The sequence below is a fragment of the Mirounga leonina genome, unplaced genomic scaffold (assembly GCF_011800145.1).
Source record: "Mirounga leonina isolate KUSES-001 unplaced genomic scaffold, KU_Mleo_1.0 Mir_93, whole genome shotgun sequence".
NCBI classification, from domain to species: domain Eukaryota; kingdom Metazoa; phylum Chordata; class Mammalia; order Carnivora; family Phocidae; genus Mirounga; species Mirounga leonina.
Genome location: NW_023270854.1, coordinates 39,829,618 through 39,846,564, shown reverse-complemented (window position 1 = coordinate 39,846,564; position 16,947 = coordinate 39,829,618). Strand labels below are relative to the sequence as shown.

Below are 16,947 nucleotides of genomic sequence, written 5' to 3'. Positions count from 1 at the left end.
CTGTCCAGTCTCACTTCCCACACGCCCCACCAAGCACCTACCCTGGTCACAGCAGACCACCCTCTGTTCTCAAAACACAGAACCCTTCGTGCTCTGACACCTACCTCAGCTGCCTACTGAATGATCTTGCAAGACCCAATTACAACACCCCTCTCACTGAAATCTCCCTTCTCCTTCTAGAATAAACCACTGACTCCTTCCATCACACAATAAACCATTCATATCAATGAGCACACTGCCTTTCTCTGAGCATGTTACCTGCTCTGGCTGGTAGACACAGGATCATAGTTAGCTTTGCTTCTCCTCTGCCTGTCCCTGGGAACAACCCAGGGCCACTACATGTCGTTTACTTCAAAATGGCTCCCATTTCTCTTTTTACAAAAACACATGCATGATGCTTTGTCACATTAAACAGTCTTTGAGCTTCTCTTTAAGTGTATTTATTTACCTTCTCCCTCTTTGCTGATTTTCATTTGAATTATTTAAACTCATATCAAAAAGTCCTTATAGCTTTTGTTATGTTCCTAAGTCTAGCAATATTGCAATTATCAGGTTTAAACCCTAAAGAGAACTATTCCACAAACAGTAAGGACAGAATACATGAAAGTTGCTGCAAATGTATTCTATTTAAGAATTAAAAGATAGGAAAACTCCAGGTAAGTCTACTGCAAAGTATACAAATGACACTTTCTGGCTCTACTTTACACAGAAAAATCAAAATATCCATGCTAAGCACTTACTATTTTTAACCTCTAGATAAAGTGAAATTTCTACTTTACTTTGTTAGCATGCAGAGTCTCACATAAATTTTAAAAAGCTGAAAGTGGATTAAGCCCTCTGGAGAATCTATAAATACTAACACTGACAAAGAAGTCATTCATATTGTATAAATAATGCACACAAAATAGATTTTAGAGTGTAACTGATTGAATGTGAAATATTGCTGAAATCCATTAAATCAATTTTATCTGAATTCCAATTGGAAAAGTTCCAACTTTATCTTTATGGCAATCCAGTGCTTCTAGTCCCATTGTTACACTAGAGAAAAATTAAAAAAAAAAAAAGTTATAGCTAGCTAATCAAACACCAATTTTAAGCCTTAACTTCACTTCTGGTGAATATAGGAAAATTAGGTATCATTCATACTTGGACAGTTTTCATCAAAGGAGGTCTTCTTCCTACACAGACTTCCTTTAACTATTGTTGAGGGAAGTACTGTATTCAATTATTTTGTATGATATTATAATAAGATTTTACACTAGGTATTTTAGTATGCTGTTCTCTATTATGGATGGAAAATAATCCTGTTAATTAAAAATAAATTAGGGATGCAGAGCTAAGTACAGAACCCCTCAACCCCATCCATTTGTCCTAGGTTTCTCATTCCCTTGATCATTACAAAGTCTGGTTCCCTCTAAGTAGTGAGAAAGAAAGGGAATATCACACTAATGTCTGTCAAGCTTCAAGCTTGTATCCTTGCAACACTGTGATGTTGATATTATACTCCCATATTTTACAGATAGGTCAAGTGAAGCTCTACTTTGTAGAGGTCACACGACTAAGTGAAGGGGCTCTCCTGGATGGAAGAAGTCTCATTACATTGGCGGTACCCACAGCCCCTTTCTAAGCAGTTATTGGTATGTGGTCGATTTTCTAATTGGACATGGGGTTGGTGCCAGGCCCAAAGCCAGGAGCCCATGAGGAGGCCTTCTGTGACAAGGTGACAAGGTGGCTTGCCAAACCAGTGTGGTTCTCTCTTGTGAAGAGCGCAAGACTGATGGAAGCAGTGACAAGGAACAGTAGCACCAGGACATTCAGAGAAAAGGCAGCGCCCAGCAGCCCTGACACAATCTCTCAAGCACTAGGACAGGAGCAATTACGAGTTATGGGCCTGGAGGAGGACAGGGCTAGTAGGAAGGCCTGGCAGGCAGATGCTTTTAAACAGAGTTTCATTAGTACCCATAAAGCAGTAATTAAGAAAATGGCAACTACACCAAGAACAGAAAGATTTCCTAAAACTATAAATCCTTGAATATGCAAATTATGAAAATGAAATTATTGTAATCAATATTTCAACAGAACTTTACTTAGTGGTTTCAGTCCTGCACACACAAAAACATTCATTTTTAGAAAACCAAGGCTACAAAAACAAAGTAATGACAAATACACAGCCACAAAAATCACAGCTTCCTTCTCTACTATAAGACAGCAAAGAGACAGCTAGATTAGAAGCCACTGAGAATTTTTTTTAAATACCCATGCCCCCTGTCAGGTTAATAAAATCACTTAGGGGGTGGGACCAGGAATTATAAAAGTCACCCAGGTTCAGTAGAACCAGGATCTATTCTAGATTAGTGGGTCTCAAAGTGTGGCCTAAGGGTGACTAGCACCTAGGAACTCATTAGAAATGAAGATTCTCAGACCCTCCTCGAGATCTACAGAGTCTGAAACTCTGACAATGGAGCATAACAATCTGTATTTTAAAAGACTACCCGGCTGATTCTGATGTACCCCAAAATTTGAGAACCATGCCTTAGATGACATTGAAAGGTGACTCTTTTTTATTATAGCTATGTAACGTCAACAACTTACCAACAATAAACTGAAAAAACATCCTACAAATGACAGGTGAAGGCTAATTTCCTCAATAAAGAATACTCGTGTAAAGACATAAAAAACACATTCAGATACTACTTTAGAACCCAAGGGTAAACAAGCAATTCACAAGGATGTTCGCTTAAATTTTAATTATATAAAAATTAACATACAAGCTTATATAGAAAGAGTGTGCTTAAAATTAGGGGAGGGAATATACGAAGGACAAAATGTCAGAATGCAAGCCCTGCAGCTTCCGAGCAGTTACAGCGGGCTTTTCAGTGAGGACACATTGTCTTCATAATCTTGAAAAAATACACATTTAAAATTCACTATCTTGATCTCTATCTCGTATTATACACAAAAGTTAAATACAGGGACGCCTAGGTGGCTCAGTCGGGTAAGCGTCTGCCTTCGGCTCAGGTCATGATCTCAGGGTCCTGGGATAAAGCCCCATGTTGGGCTCCCTGCTCAGTGGGGAGCCTGCTTCTCCCTCTCCCTCTGCTGCTCCCCCTGCTGATGCTCCCTGCTGACGCTTCTCCCTCTCCCTCTGCCCCACTCGTGCACGCTCTCTCTCTAGTGCTCGCTCTCTCTCAAATAAATAAAAAAATCTTAAAAAAAAAAGTTAAAAAAAATGGTAAAACTGTTAGAAGGAAATAAGAGTATTTGTATGGCCTTCAAGTAATAAGGAAAGCTTTCTTAAGACCAAAAAGCAAAAACTTTAAATAACATCACTGATACACCTGGAAACATTATAACCTTAAACTTCTATAAAAGATTCCATAAACAAAATGAAAAGACAAGCCAGGGACTTTGAAAAGCTGTTACACCACATACCGCAGACAATAGGTCACTATTGGAATATATGTAAAGAACTTCCATCAATTAATATGAAAACCTAATTAACCAATATGGAACTGATAAAGCACACGACTGAGTCACAGAAGAGAAAATGCAAAACCACTCACAAACACATCAAAAGTTACTGGAGGGACGCCTGGGTGGTTCAATGGGTTAAGTGTCTGACTCTTGATTTCGGCTCAGGTCCTGATCTCAGGGTCAGGAGACGGAGACCCTGCGTAGCATCCGGCTCAGCGCTCAGTGGGGAGTCTGCTGGAGATTCTCTCTCCCTCTCCCTCCACCCCTCCCCCTACTTGTGCTCTGCTCACTCTCTCTCTCTCTAAAATAAATAAATAAATCTTAAAAAAAAAAAGTTATTTGAACCCACTAGTAATAAGAAAGGTGAAAATTCAAACAACGAGGTATCACTTTTTATCTAACAGATTAGAAAAAATATTTTTATCAGATTAGCAAAAATTTTAAAGTCCATCCATATCAATATGGTACATTCAAGCTTTGCTGTTGGGGATGTAAACTGGTCCAGCTGCTTTGGTGCTAAACCAAGCCAGCCTATATAGCAACTCCAGTTCTAAGTCTGAACCCCCAAACACATATGCACCACATGCAGAGAACTCTGTACTCCACTGCTCCCTATAACAGTACTTTGTGATAGCAAAAAAGTGGAAATAACCTAAATTTCTGTCAGCAGAGAAAAAGGTAACTGAAATGTGGTACATTTATTCAAAGATGTACTATACAGTAGCTAAAAAAACAGACATCTGTATGTATCAACATGGATAGTTCTTAAAAAAGCGAGCAACTTATAGAAAAAATTGTAATTTTAAGACCATTTATATAAATTCTTAAAACCTTTGCAACATTATCATTTTCTATCTAACCATCTATTTGTATAAAAAGTAATTTTAAAATAACCTGTAAGAATACCTATCAGACTCACAACAGAGGTTACATGCCACGTAACATGAATATTAGCACCCACAGTAATGATCTGAGCGTGGTATGCTCAAACCATGTGGTTTTTATTACTTTATTATAATACAAGCAAAGAGTTAAGTTAAAATTAGATGACACTTACGCATATAAGGCAGTTTCTCTGGGCAGGGTAGATATGGTGAATATGTGAAGTTTTCCGGAAGATATGTTGTTGTTTGAACAAGATAATCGCTTGAATTATTGCCTTCAGGATAATCTTGGAGAGAGAGGAAAGAAGTTACAACCAAAAAACTGCCTTCTGCTTTGCTCCTAGTATGAAATATGTCACTATCACTGTAAGAAGACCTGCAATATGCAATCTACAGAGGTACTTAAAAGCAATTATCTATAAAGAACCAGAGAAAAGCAAACACAGCTGCAGTGGCTACTCTCCCATTCACCCTTCACTGCTATTGGAAAGGACCTCTCAGCATGATTTCCCAAGGGAACTCGGGGACAAGTCTAGAGAGCAGCCTGGACTCATCTGTGCACACATACAGAGCAGGCTCATCTGAGACCCTATGAGAACACCTGCTCCCATCCCTCCCCCCGGCTGAGCAAGATCAAAAGGGACTGGGAAAGTACACCAGGGAATCCCCTCCACTATCAATGGCCAAGGGTATCCTGGACGACCACAGAGCTACGGCACGATGCTTCTAGTAAGCACCAGGTTGAGGGGTGGGAGTATTGTTTTCTCACCACCCCACACTTAAGAACGAGATTTACCCACTCAACTTCCGTAACGCAGTCCATTTTAAATCTTTAAGCTCCCAACTCGTAGGCTGCAGTCCCTTGGGGAGCCCTGAGCTGTGTATTACATTAGGTCCGTCATCTTTAGATACTGCAAGTTTTACGGCATGGAGGGCACTGGTTAGAGCACCACAGTGAAATGTGGAGTTCAAATCCTTGCTCCGACATGCACGAGCTTTGTGGCACAGGGCAAGACGATGTAGTTTCTCTTCTCTGCCTACCTCATGTAGCCATTTTCAGACTTCCATAAGAGAAATGCACAAATTGCTTAGAACAATCCCGGGCCCATATACCTATTCAATGGCTGGAGCTCTGAGCGACTGGTTCAGAGCCGTGCACGTGACTTAACCCAGGACATTCAGAACCTTAGAAATTTTCAACTTGGAACCAAAAAGCTCATGTTTCAGCCCTTTCTGGAACAAGGTTCTAAGATGCAAGTCTGAGAACCATGACCGGCTAGTTTCCTCTATGTCAGAGGAAGCCAAAGAGAATGAGACCAACGTACAGTAAGAGACAAGACATGGAAACAGCTGATTAAATGAGAGTCTGTGTCCCGGATCATAAACCACGTACCCACAGGAAATGAAGCTCTAGCAGACACTTTAGGAAAATGCAAAGACATCCTTTCAACCTCGGTAATCTGCTCTGTTGATGGAGTTATTCCTATCTGAACTGGTCTGCAGGCAGAGATAAGAAAGAGGAGAATAGGGCGCCTGGGTGGCTCAGTTGGTTAAACGACTGCCTTCGGCTCAGGTCATGATCCTGGAGTCCCGGGATCGAGTCCCGCATCGGGCTCCCTGCTCGGCAGGGAGTCTGCTTCTCCCTCTGACCCTCCTCCCTCTCATGCTCTCTGTCTCTCATTCTCTCTGTCTCAAATAAATAAATAAAATCTTTAAAAAAAAAAAAAAAGAAAGAAAGAAAGAGGAGAACAGGCATATGACTTGAAAGAGAGGCCTGTCTGCCAGTGACCAGCAAGCAAAAGGCGAAAGGTAAAAATCACACACCTTACTAAAATGTAAAAGCTAAACCCTCTCCCTAGGGAAAGATGGTAGAATCCTGACAATTGAATATGAAGTATATGAGAAGAGTCAAAGAACACTAAACACTGACCCTGCAAACCTTTTGCCTGACATAGATATTCACTATCATCAAAATGGACTTGACAGGGGGTGCAGCCTGGGCTCTAGGACGGCACTGCCGAGCGAAGGCACACCTGCTGGAAGGGACCCTGCAGAGGCTGCTCTGCGGAGGGTAAGGCGTTCTGGTACCAACAAGGAGACAGAAGCTGGAGGAGAAGGTCCAATTCCAAAGGACTGCACGGAAATCCCAGTTATGAATTTGGCAGGGCATGGGGAAGGTTTTAAGATAAGTGTATTTATTGCCAGGAAACCCCAAGATGATAAGTAGGGCCGAATGATGTACAACCGCTAAGGCCTATTCCAGGAAATGGGAAAGTGGGAAAGCCCCAGTGACAGAATCCTCCCAAGAGCTCTCTCCAGAGCAGCCCTAGAAAGCACTTCATAGGAAAGTCCTCCAAGCCAAAGGGTAGGGGGCGTTCAGTGGACAGTAATTGCTTTGTAAGCCCAGGGACACACCAAGAGCATAGAGACCCCTCTAGTAGTCCATACTCTGTATGGCCCCCATACACATCTGAAAGATTTAAAGATACTGAACATAAAATAAGTGTAAGTCCATTAAAGTTCTGATTCTTTCCTTAAGATGCTTTTTAAAAATATATCTAGATATAAATCAAATTTCAAGTTATATTCAAAAAATTTTTCTGCATTTATGGGGACTCCTACTATACTAGGCAGCTAGTATAGTCCATGCATTTGTAGGATCTAAAAACAGAAGATAGGGCGCCTGGGTGGCTCAGTTGGTTAAGCGACTGCCTTCGGCTCAGGTCATGATCCTGGAGTCCCTGGATCGAGTCCCGCATCGGGCTCCCTGCTCGGCAGGGAGTCTGCTTCTCCCTCTGACCCTCCCCCCTCTCATGTGCTCTCTCTCATTCTCTCTCTCTCAAATAAATAAATAAAATCTTTAAAAAAAATAAATAAATAAAAATAAAAACAGAAGATAAATAAGGTTGTCCCTGGCCTTTATGTATTCTGAAGATTCATTTTCTTATAATCCTGAGGCAGATAAATATTAACATTCTCAAAATTCTCAAGTATTTCTTAATGTCATGTAGATAACTTTAGAGTATTTTCTTATTTTGCATAATTTATTATTTCTTGTAATTAATGTTTGGGCCCCTTCTCTTAGCCATATGCTATGATTCTATAAATCTACATCCAACTCACAGAAATTGTAAGCTCTCTAGATATTTCTGCAAAACAAACTGTTAACGGAAGCTCCCCCTGGGCAGGCTGGTGGCAGCAGAAGACCTAGAGGACTGTTTCACTTTTTATTTTGGTGCTAGAATGACTGAGTCTTTCACAAGAGAACCCATGTATCACTTTGATCAGTTTTTAAAGGACTAAATTAAAAAAAAAAAAAAAAACTCAAAGACATGGAATAACAGTATATTCACTTCCTTTAAATACAAAGTTTTGGAGCTAAACGTGTTATTCTTGGCTAAATCATTACAAATGATTATAAGGATCAACTCACTGCCAGAGTTACAGAAAAGTCTCTGCATTCCTTGGGTGCCGTGTCCAATGCTGCTTATGTCATCCCAATATATCATGTGTAAGTCTATCCACCCACCCCTGCCACTAGTCTGAATACCTCTTTTTTTAAATCAAATTGCCTTTGATTTCCAGTATCTAACAAAGTATCTACAACATGGTAAAAACATAACTGTAAATGAACACTTCACAACTGATCATTCAGCCAACAATAATTTAAGCTTTTGGAGACTATACTGTAATAAACCCACAAAATCATTATTCCCACAAATGTGCTTGGGTCCATCAAGTATAACCACTGCTTTCAAACCCAGGAGTTTTAAAAGGTTACGCATGATAGATGCATTTGAGACGGATCTGCCACAACTGCTTTAAAATGTAGACATTATTTCATCTAATGAATGGATGGATGAAAACACAATGAGTTCTGGGATCCCCAGAACTTCTTCCTCTTTTCTAGAGCCACACCTGAAGAAAAGAGAAACACAGAATGAAAACTGCTGGACAGGTCCCCTCCTCAGCTCTCACTGGACCTTATCACTTATAGGAAAAGGAGAATCGCACCAAATTGGACTCTCAAGGGCTTTGTTCTTCCTGCAAAGGGCAGCTTAAAGCAGGTACAGAAACTCCGTGAGAATTCTAGTCCGTTCACCCCTGGCTTGCTGTGTCTGTCTGGCGGTGTCTGAGGATTCAGACCACATGGCCATCAAACAAGGAAGTGTGCTCGGCTATTTCTAACCAACCTACCAGTTCTAACACTGCATGACCCTTATCATCTGCTTCGGTAATTATTCACTGATTACATCTTGTTTCCTTAATTTGACTAACTCCATAGCTACAAGGCTATAATCATTTGATTATGAGAGTATGTGATTTCTTTGCAAAAATACTATATGTAGTATCTATTTACACTTGGTGCTTCAGAAAGTCAGGTACAAGATTAAAAACCCCTTTTTGAAATCAAATGTACTTAGAAATATCACAACCTATTGCCATCAAGTGTTAAATTTTAAATGAGCCAGTACATGTTAATCAAGTCTCCCCTAGAGTTCAATTAGCTCTTAGTACACCTTCTTGGCCATTGTCTCCTTGTTGACAGATTATATCTATATAAGTCTGTGCAGAAATAAACAACTGCATTATAAGTAACTATGTATGCTTCCAACTTTCTCAAAGCCTTGAGATCCTCATACAAAGGGAGGATGTTCTTCTTAATGCTGTGTCTCCAAGTATCTAGGTAAGAATACTGACTACATGAATTGTTCAATATACATGAACACAGCAGAGTCTCACAGTTGCCTACTCAAACCCCATTTTCCCTTTCTCCTTAGGTAACAGAACCCCAATTTCATTCAAAGCACCAGTGTACCCAGCTCAAAGACTGTATTTACAGTCCCTACAACAAAGTCCTGGCCAATGCAATGGAAGCAGAAATACCATGTGAAACTTCTGGGAAGTCTTCTTAAAAGGGTCCCTCTGTTCTTCTTCTCTCTTCCTTTCCTCCTCCTTACTAACCCAAGTACAAATAGAAAGACTGGAGCCCCACAACAACCTTCGAAGACTATAAAACTCCGTGACAGAGCAGAAGATGGAAGGCGTGTGGAGACTTTCTCCACCACCGCCCCACACATCCAACTTCCGGATCTCTTTTACATTAGAACATAGAGTCTCATGGGCTTAAGCCGCTGCAGCCAGGACTCTCGTACAACCAAACCCAATTCCTACCTGATGGACTATCTCCTGAGAACAGTTTTACCACCAGTAAAGGAACCATGAGAAAAGTTTTCAAAGGTTCATAAAAGTAAGCCAACTCTAATCAAAGTAGGCAGTGGTTGTGTGGTCAGTATTGAAACTATGAGTTGGTAAGGGGAAAAGAGAATTTCCCTTTTTCTTGTCTTCCAGTTGTGGAGTGTGGGTGGGGGAGAGAGTTTGTCTTGACCCAGTAATCAATTCTCCTAATCAAGCGCAACTGAGTTCCCACATAAAACTTATTCATGCCCCAGGAAAGGAACTCGATTATGCACAGATGTCCCGCACTCCCTTATACGAATACAGGAATCTAAGGATGCTGAGTATTTCTGTTCAGTTGAGTGAACTTTTAACGAACACCTTCACAATCAACTTATTCAACTAGGACAAGTCCTGAAGAAGCTTTTATAATGTTTAAACTGCTCCTAACATCGACCTACTATTCCAAAGACCAATTAAAGCAGAAGACCAATTAATGAAATTTTTACAATACTATTAAAATATCAGGTACAATGACAGTCTTTCTAAAAGAAATTTTTTTCAACTTAAACGGGAGAAAACAAGAGTGTTTTGATTTGTGGCATCATAAAACAAATCAGGCAAATGACTAGAATGGATTTTGCAGAAGCATGTGTGAAATTAAATTAAGAATCAATTTGATATGGGGCGCCTGGGTGGCTCAGTCGTTGAGCGTCTGCCTTCAGCTCAGGTCATGATCCCAGGGTCCTGGGATCAAGTCCCACATCGGGTTCCCTGCTCCGCGGGAAGCCTGTTTCTCCCTCTCCCACTCCCTCTGCTTGTGTTCCCTCTCTCGTTGTGTCTCTCTCTGTCAAATAAATAAAATCTTTAAAAACAAACAAACAAAAAAGAATCAATTTGATACAGTCGTGAATTTTTAGAAGGGTAAACTATTACTCACCTTAACATACATTTTAAGAAAAAATATCTATGGTTGGCAGATAGGGACTTCCCATTAGTAGTGTGTGCGTGTGTGTATCTGTCTCATTTACAGAGGCACAATTGCGAACTGTTCACAGGAATGAAATCTTTAACCGTTTAAAATAACAATAGAGAGGATGCAACAAATGACAACCAGTTAACTGAAACCTTTAAGTAACATCTAATAACACTTCAGGAGACAGTGCAGAAACACTGCCCCATGGGAGGCTGAGCATTCTTAAATGACAGTTCAATCTATTTTGCATCAATTCTGCCTTCATTCAATCACTACTTTGGCCTATTACTTGGTTTTAACCTCACATGATTCTGATGGACACTCTACTTCCAGATAATATTTTTAAAAGACAAGAGCAACTATGGATTTCCACTTTTATATAATTTCTCCTAAGCCCCCTAAAAAGGCCATAAAATTATTAAGAATGTTCTATAATTAAAAACAGTAAGTATTTCCTAAACATAGTTGGAAAAACATTTTAGGAGTTAGAATGGGCATAAAGAGAGATGGCAGAATGACTAATATGGATAAATTATTCTCTTTGTGGTTGATTTTTCTTAACTACGACAGGTGAATTGAAAAAAGCACAAGCTGCTTTTTGTATTTTATGTTTGCAGGAATTAACTTTAAAATAAAGAATTAACTTAAGTATCTTTGGACAAAACCCCCATCACCTCTGAGAGAACACCTTTACATATCCTAAAACATGGAAAGCACTGGCTCGAGCGGTGAACGAATCTCCCAGGACGCTCCTTTAACAGGAAGGAGTCTCAGAGGCAAAACCAGAGCTTGAGAGATCTGGTTTACTTTTTTGACTACAAAGGTAAAGAAGGAGAAACAAAGCATGTTTAAGAAGCAAGCAATCTTACCTGTACCGTTGAGAGTACTGTTTTTATTTGTGTAAAGCCTGATCATATGCCCTATTGTTTTCACATTTTCTCTCAACATTATTCCTCGAGCTTGTACCATAAAGAGATATGTGTTGGCTACAAAAGAGAAGAGAGAAAATATCATTAACTCAGTAAGCTTTTTTTAAAAAATTTAATAAAATAATATTCAGACTAGGGAACTGCCCAATAAACCCAAATTGACTCAATTAGCATGTCCAAAGGGAAAACAGAAATATAAAATGACTATTTCCCATTATCAAAAGCTTATAAAGGGGCGCCTGGGTGGCTCAGTCGGTTGAGCGACTGCCTTCGGCTCAGGTCATGATCCTGGAGTCCCGGGATCGAGTCCCGCATCGGGCTCCCTGCTCGGCGGGGAGTCTGCTTCTCCCTCTGACCCTCCCCCCTCTCATGCTCTCTCTCTCTCTCTCTCATTCTCTCTCTCAAATAAATAAATAAAATCTTTAAAAAAAAAAAAAAAAAAGCTTATAAAAACAGGGGTGCCTGGCGAGCTCAGGCAGAAGAGCATGCAACTCTTGATCTTGGGGTTGCAAGTTTGAGCCCCATGTTGGGCGCAGAGATTTCCTAAAAAAAATAAATAAATAAAATAAAATCTAGGGCGCCTGGGTGGCTCAGTTGGTTAAGCGCCTGCCTTCGGCTCAGGTCACGATCCTGGAGTCCCGGGATCGAGTCCCGCATCGGGCTCCCTGCTCAGCAGGAGTCTGCTTCTCCCTCTGACCCTTCCCCCTCTCATGCTCTCTATCTCATTCTCTCTCTCAAATAAATAAATAAAATCTTAAATAAATAAATAAATAAATAAATAAATAAATAAATAAATAATAAAATCTCAAAAAAAAGAAACCAAAAAAACAAACTTGTAAAAACCTTTTAAAACAATAAAAATGAAAAATTCAAGTAGTAAAATCCATCAAATAGAATGAGACTAAATGAATATCATAATGAATTCCTTTATCCATAAGTGATTTTCTACCATAAAATATATTTACAAATTTCAAAAAGGCATTTTATTGCAAATATACAATCATATAGTATACTTTCTCTAATTCTGTATTAACTCCCTCAAATCCGAAATTCCACAAGGGCAAGGATTCCTTATCTAATAGTAAATATATCATAAATCACCATAATATCTAGTATGAATATGAATCTTGCAATGGATCTTGTAAATTCTCAGTGGGTTTGGGGAAGGAGAGTTAGGGGGCAGAATGACCTAGAATCACTATCTATTTTGGTAATTTCTCTCTACTGAGTTAATTACTTAGAAGTTTTACACTCCCTTTCAATCACAAATCTACCTACTAGGATTGTAAAAGCAGACAAAATCAAAATCAATGTGCATTTTCAAGTTGGTACATTTAATTATTTGTGCTAAGTGCTTCAAAACTAGGCCCCTAATTTCTTGCTGTGGGAGAAACTGGTAAACTGCCAAAGATGACAAACATCTCTGCCTCTTGAGATGCTAGGACTCCTCAGAGAAGCACAGAAGTAATCCAAAGATCCTTTCTTTCTCGGTCCTGATTCTGTGAGCACAATGCACAACTTTGGACAGCTCGCTGAATCTCAGTTTCCTCACCTAAAAAGTCGGTATTGCATTAGATGTTCTCTAAAGGCCTTTCTACTCTCAATTCTCCAAGCATACAGCCAAAAAATCATAAACTCCACTCATTCAAGAGGAGGAAGATCATTTTCATGGCAAAACCAAAAAACTGCAAGTTTCAGTTGATGACTTCTTTCAATTTTAAAATAAGCTGCCCCTGAACACTGTAATGACACTCTGAAAAAATGAATGCTAAATTAAAAAATCTGAAATGCCAACTAATTTTCTGGGCCCTGCTCTACTTCCCTGAGATGCTACAGAGAGGTAAGCAAAATGTGATGTTTACTACCAACTTTCCCATTTTTTAAAAGATTTTATTTCCTTATTTGAGGGAGAGTGAGAGAGAGAGAGAGAGAGAGTAAGCGTGTACAGGCATGAGTTGGGGGAGGAGCAGAGGGAGAGGGAGAAGCAGGCTCCCCGCTGAGCAGAAAACCTGATGAGGGGCTCCATCCCCAGGACCCCAAGATCATAACCTGAGCTGAAGGCAGATGCTTAACTGCTTAACCGCTTAACTGACTGAGCCACTCAGGCACACCTCTCCTTTGCCATTTTTTACGTAAATTTTAACTTGCTCAAAGTACAAAAGACAGAATAAATAAAAGTAATACAGAAGCAAAGTACAGTAACACTTCCCCTTTTACAGTCAATCCATAACAGAAAATAGAAATCCAAGCTGCAAATAAGTTTTACCTCAAATCATTTTTAAGAGTGTGTCTACATTCTCTCTAGAAAGCAGTCCTATAATTAGATATAACTTGTTTAGGTTTAAATTTATTACACCCATGGGGCTACAAATGCAAGTTTTTATTACATTTTTGCTCCTGAGTGGACTTTCAAAGAAAGAAGAAAAGAGACAAAGTGAAAAATGAAAACAAAAAGAACAGCCAACCCAAAATGTAGGAAAACATTCAGTAAAAGCCAACTAACATTAGCAAAAGCAAAGATCTAAAATTCAACTGAAATGATGCAGGGAAAACCATCAAATAGAAAACTAATGCCTACTGGTTTACAACACCTTGGATCATTGAATCCTAAAGTTATATATGAAATTTGTTCTCAGTGATCTAGTATCTTGTAACATTTTTTTCTGCACCAAACTGTAGAGAGGACCTATCATGGGCAGCGAACTAAGCAGCTGGAAACAATACTGGTTCAAGCAAGGATCTGCTAGGTAAGAACATCGGTGCACTTCCATGTGTCCTGGAAATGGAATTTTTAACACACCTACTCATATAAAGAATATTGTCTGACATCGTGAAGCCAAGTCAGATTTAAGCAGCAAAGAAAAGATCTGGTATAGAAAAGAATCATCAAAGTCAAATTATCCTAAAAACTTCGAAAACATCAGGTAACAAACCTGTTACAGGAAAAAAAAAATGATGACTAATGGCAACTGTGACAATGGTGAACCATTTACCAAAAGAATGCATTTACCATTCATTAGATGGATGGAGATAAAATTAAGGAATGCAAGACACCAGGCTCTCCAAAATGAGAATCTATTAGTTTATTTTAAATCATTTACAGCTAATTGAGTTACATTCCTTAGGTTAATGGTCCTCATGGGTTTAATCCCTGAAGATCAAAACCCATTAAGGAACGAAGCTGTTTTGTTTAGAGTCCTTGTTAACAGGAAGAATGCAATGTGTCCAAGTGTTGCAAGGCACACTAACCCAGCATGAGAATGGTTCCAACTGTCTGATTTCTAAACACCCTAAACTGCTAACCCACACTCAAATAACTATATGACCGCTAATTACCATTAATATAAAATGTAACGTCTTATTGGCAAGCCAGCAAGTTAGAGGAAATCTTTGTCTAACATTTCTATTCCAAGTAAAAGAAACTGCATTTCAGAAAACAGGGAAATCTTTCTCAGCTTTGCCCTTTGGTACTGAGACAACTCAGAAATACACTAAAAACTACCACTGCTTAATTAATTAAAATCATGCCCTGTTCTCTAATTTAGTTAATTTGCTATATGCCTCTGCTTTGTGAGACATAAATTTAACTTATTTACCTAGGTCTGCTTTTGGGGGGTGGGAGATACCTACAACTTATAAAAAAAAAAAAACCTCAAAAATCAAGTTTACAACAGCTTTTAGGCATCCTACCGGGTTTTTGAGGTAAGCGATTTATGAACTTGCCTCGTTCTCCGCTTAAGAAAACTAAGGAATGAGGAATGCACTTGCTAGTACTGTGTCTCCCCATCCCTTTCCACATCCAGCTTTGTTCAGCGAAAAAAGTATCCTAGACAAGGAGAATGTGCCAGTCTGCACTCATCTAGAAAGCTTTCCTGAGCTTCAAAGGCCTCGGACACAACATCTCCCTGGTCCCAATACTATGATACACTGCCGCAGGTCCGTTAACAAAAAGTAATCCAGCGAGGAGCTGATTTTGAGAGGGAGATTATGTTGGATAGGTACATTGTAAGTGCAGGACTGGAGCTAAGAAAGAAGAGCAAGAAATACAATTTGGGGTGACATTCATATAAGAGTGGGAACTATGGTGGTGAATTACCATAAGGAAAAATTATCCAGAAAAGGTATAAGAAAGTGAAGTTCAGATACATGGAAAGAGACCACAAAGAGGGTCACAAAGATAAAATGCCCCAAGATGAATTAGTCTGAGCTTGAACACAGTGAAGAAGAGGAAATGGTCAACCATATCAAACACCACGGAGGCTAAAAAGACTAAAAAATAAGAGCTTAAAAAAATAAAACACTAATACTTGGTGCATACTCTTTGCCAGGCAACCTTAGAAGAGCTTTACATATACTAACCTAATTAATCCTTACAAGCAACCCTATAATGTTGGTACTAATATTATTCCCATTTTACAGATAAAGAAATTGGAACATGGAGTTAAGTAGCTTGCTCAAGGTCACATAGTTATTATTAGCTGGTGGTGGAGCCAGAATTCAAATGCCAGCAGGCTGGCCCCAGCAGTCTAGCTCTTTACCACCATACAATGCAGCCTCTTAAAAATACTGTTAGATCACTGTCAATCTTTAAAAGAAGAGTTTCTGGAAAGCAATGGAAACAAAAGGCAAGTAGGAAAGAGTAAAGTGGACAGTGACAAAGTAAAAGCAATTTTAAGAGAAGTGACAGCAAGGTCAAGGAAGTTTTTTTTTTTAGACAGGAGAAACCTGAGCATGACTGTGGCCTAAGAAGAGGGAAGAAAGAGTAAATTTAAACTTAAGGCACTGAAAGAAATAGGAGGAAGGATGGAAAAGAACACTTCCCCCGAGGGGACAGCATAAGCAGAGGCTCTGGGGTGCACGGGTGCACAGCACATCCAGGAGTAAACAATCTGACTTGAGTAGAGTTTGGCAGCAGTGAAAAATAATTTGTAAAGGTCTAAGTGGATGGATGGTGTGAAAAAACAGAAGAAAAGAGGGGAGAGGACTCGAGGTCCTTGTGAAGATGAGAGGCAATGTTAACAACAGTGAGAAAGTGCCAGAAGGATAAGGTTAGAAGACTATGGTCTGGAGAGATGCAAGGGAGAGCAGGTCACAACTACGAGGACCTGACGTGGCCACACAAGGGAGGATGGAAGAAAGGACCAGACTGCCTGACGGCCACCAACAGGACATCCATGGGGGACGAAGTGGGGCAGGAAAGTCCTGAACTGAGAGCAGGCTTACCTCAGAGACATTGCAGTTCTGCTGCAGACGACCACAAGAAAGCACGTATTGCAATAAATCAAGTCAAATAAATGTTTTAATTTCCCAGTGCATATAAAAGTTTACAGTATAGTCTCTTAGGTGTGCAATAGCATTATGTCTTCAAAAGCAATGTACATACCTTAATTTAATAATATTTTATTGCCAAAAAAATCGTAATCATCATCTGAGCTTTCAGCAAGTAATAACCTTTTTGCTGATGGAGGGTCTTGCCTCTTGATGGGAGTGTTGGTAGCTGCTGACC

The 16,947-nt window shown here is 39.6% G+C and overlaps 1 protein-coding gene across 5 annotated transcripts in view; it reads right to left on the bottom strand.

The window, feature by feature from the left end:
• The window catches only part of B4GALT6 (beta-1,4-galactosyltransferase 6), a 68,202-nt gene that overhangs the window by 34,137 nt on the left and 17,118 nt on the right, over positions 1-16,947 (bottom strand). For 2 of the 5 annotated variants that reach the window (XM_034996226.1, XM_034996228.1), the window contains exons 2-3: positions 11,382-11,498; positions 4,532-4,645 (exon numbers count right to left, since the gene is read on the bottom strand). In XM_034996226.1, coding sequence (XP_034852117.1) covers positions 4,532-4,645; positions 11,382-11,498 — 231 coding nt within the window. Of the gene's footprint in view, positions 1-4,531; positions 4,646-11,381; positions 11,499-16,947 lie in introns of those variants that run through there. The other 3 variants (XM_034996227.1, XM_034996229.1, XM_034996231.1) reach the window with 2 other exon arrangements.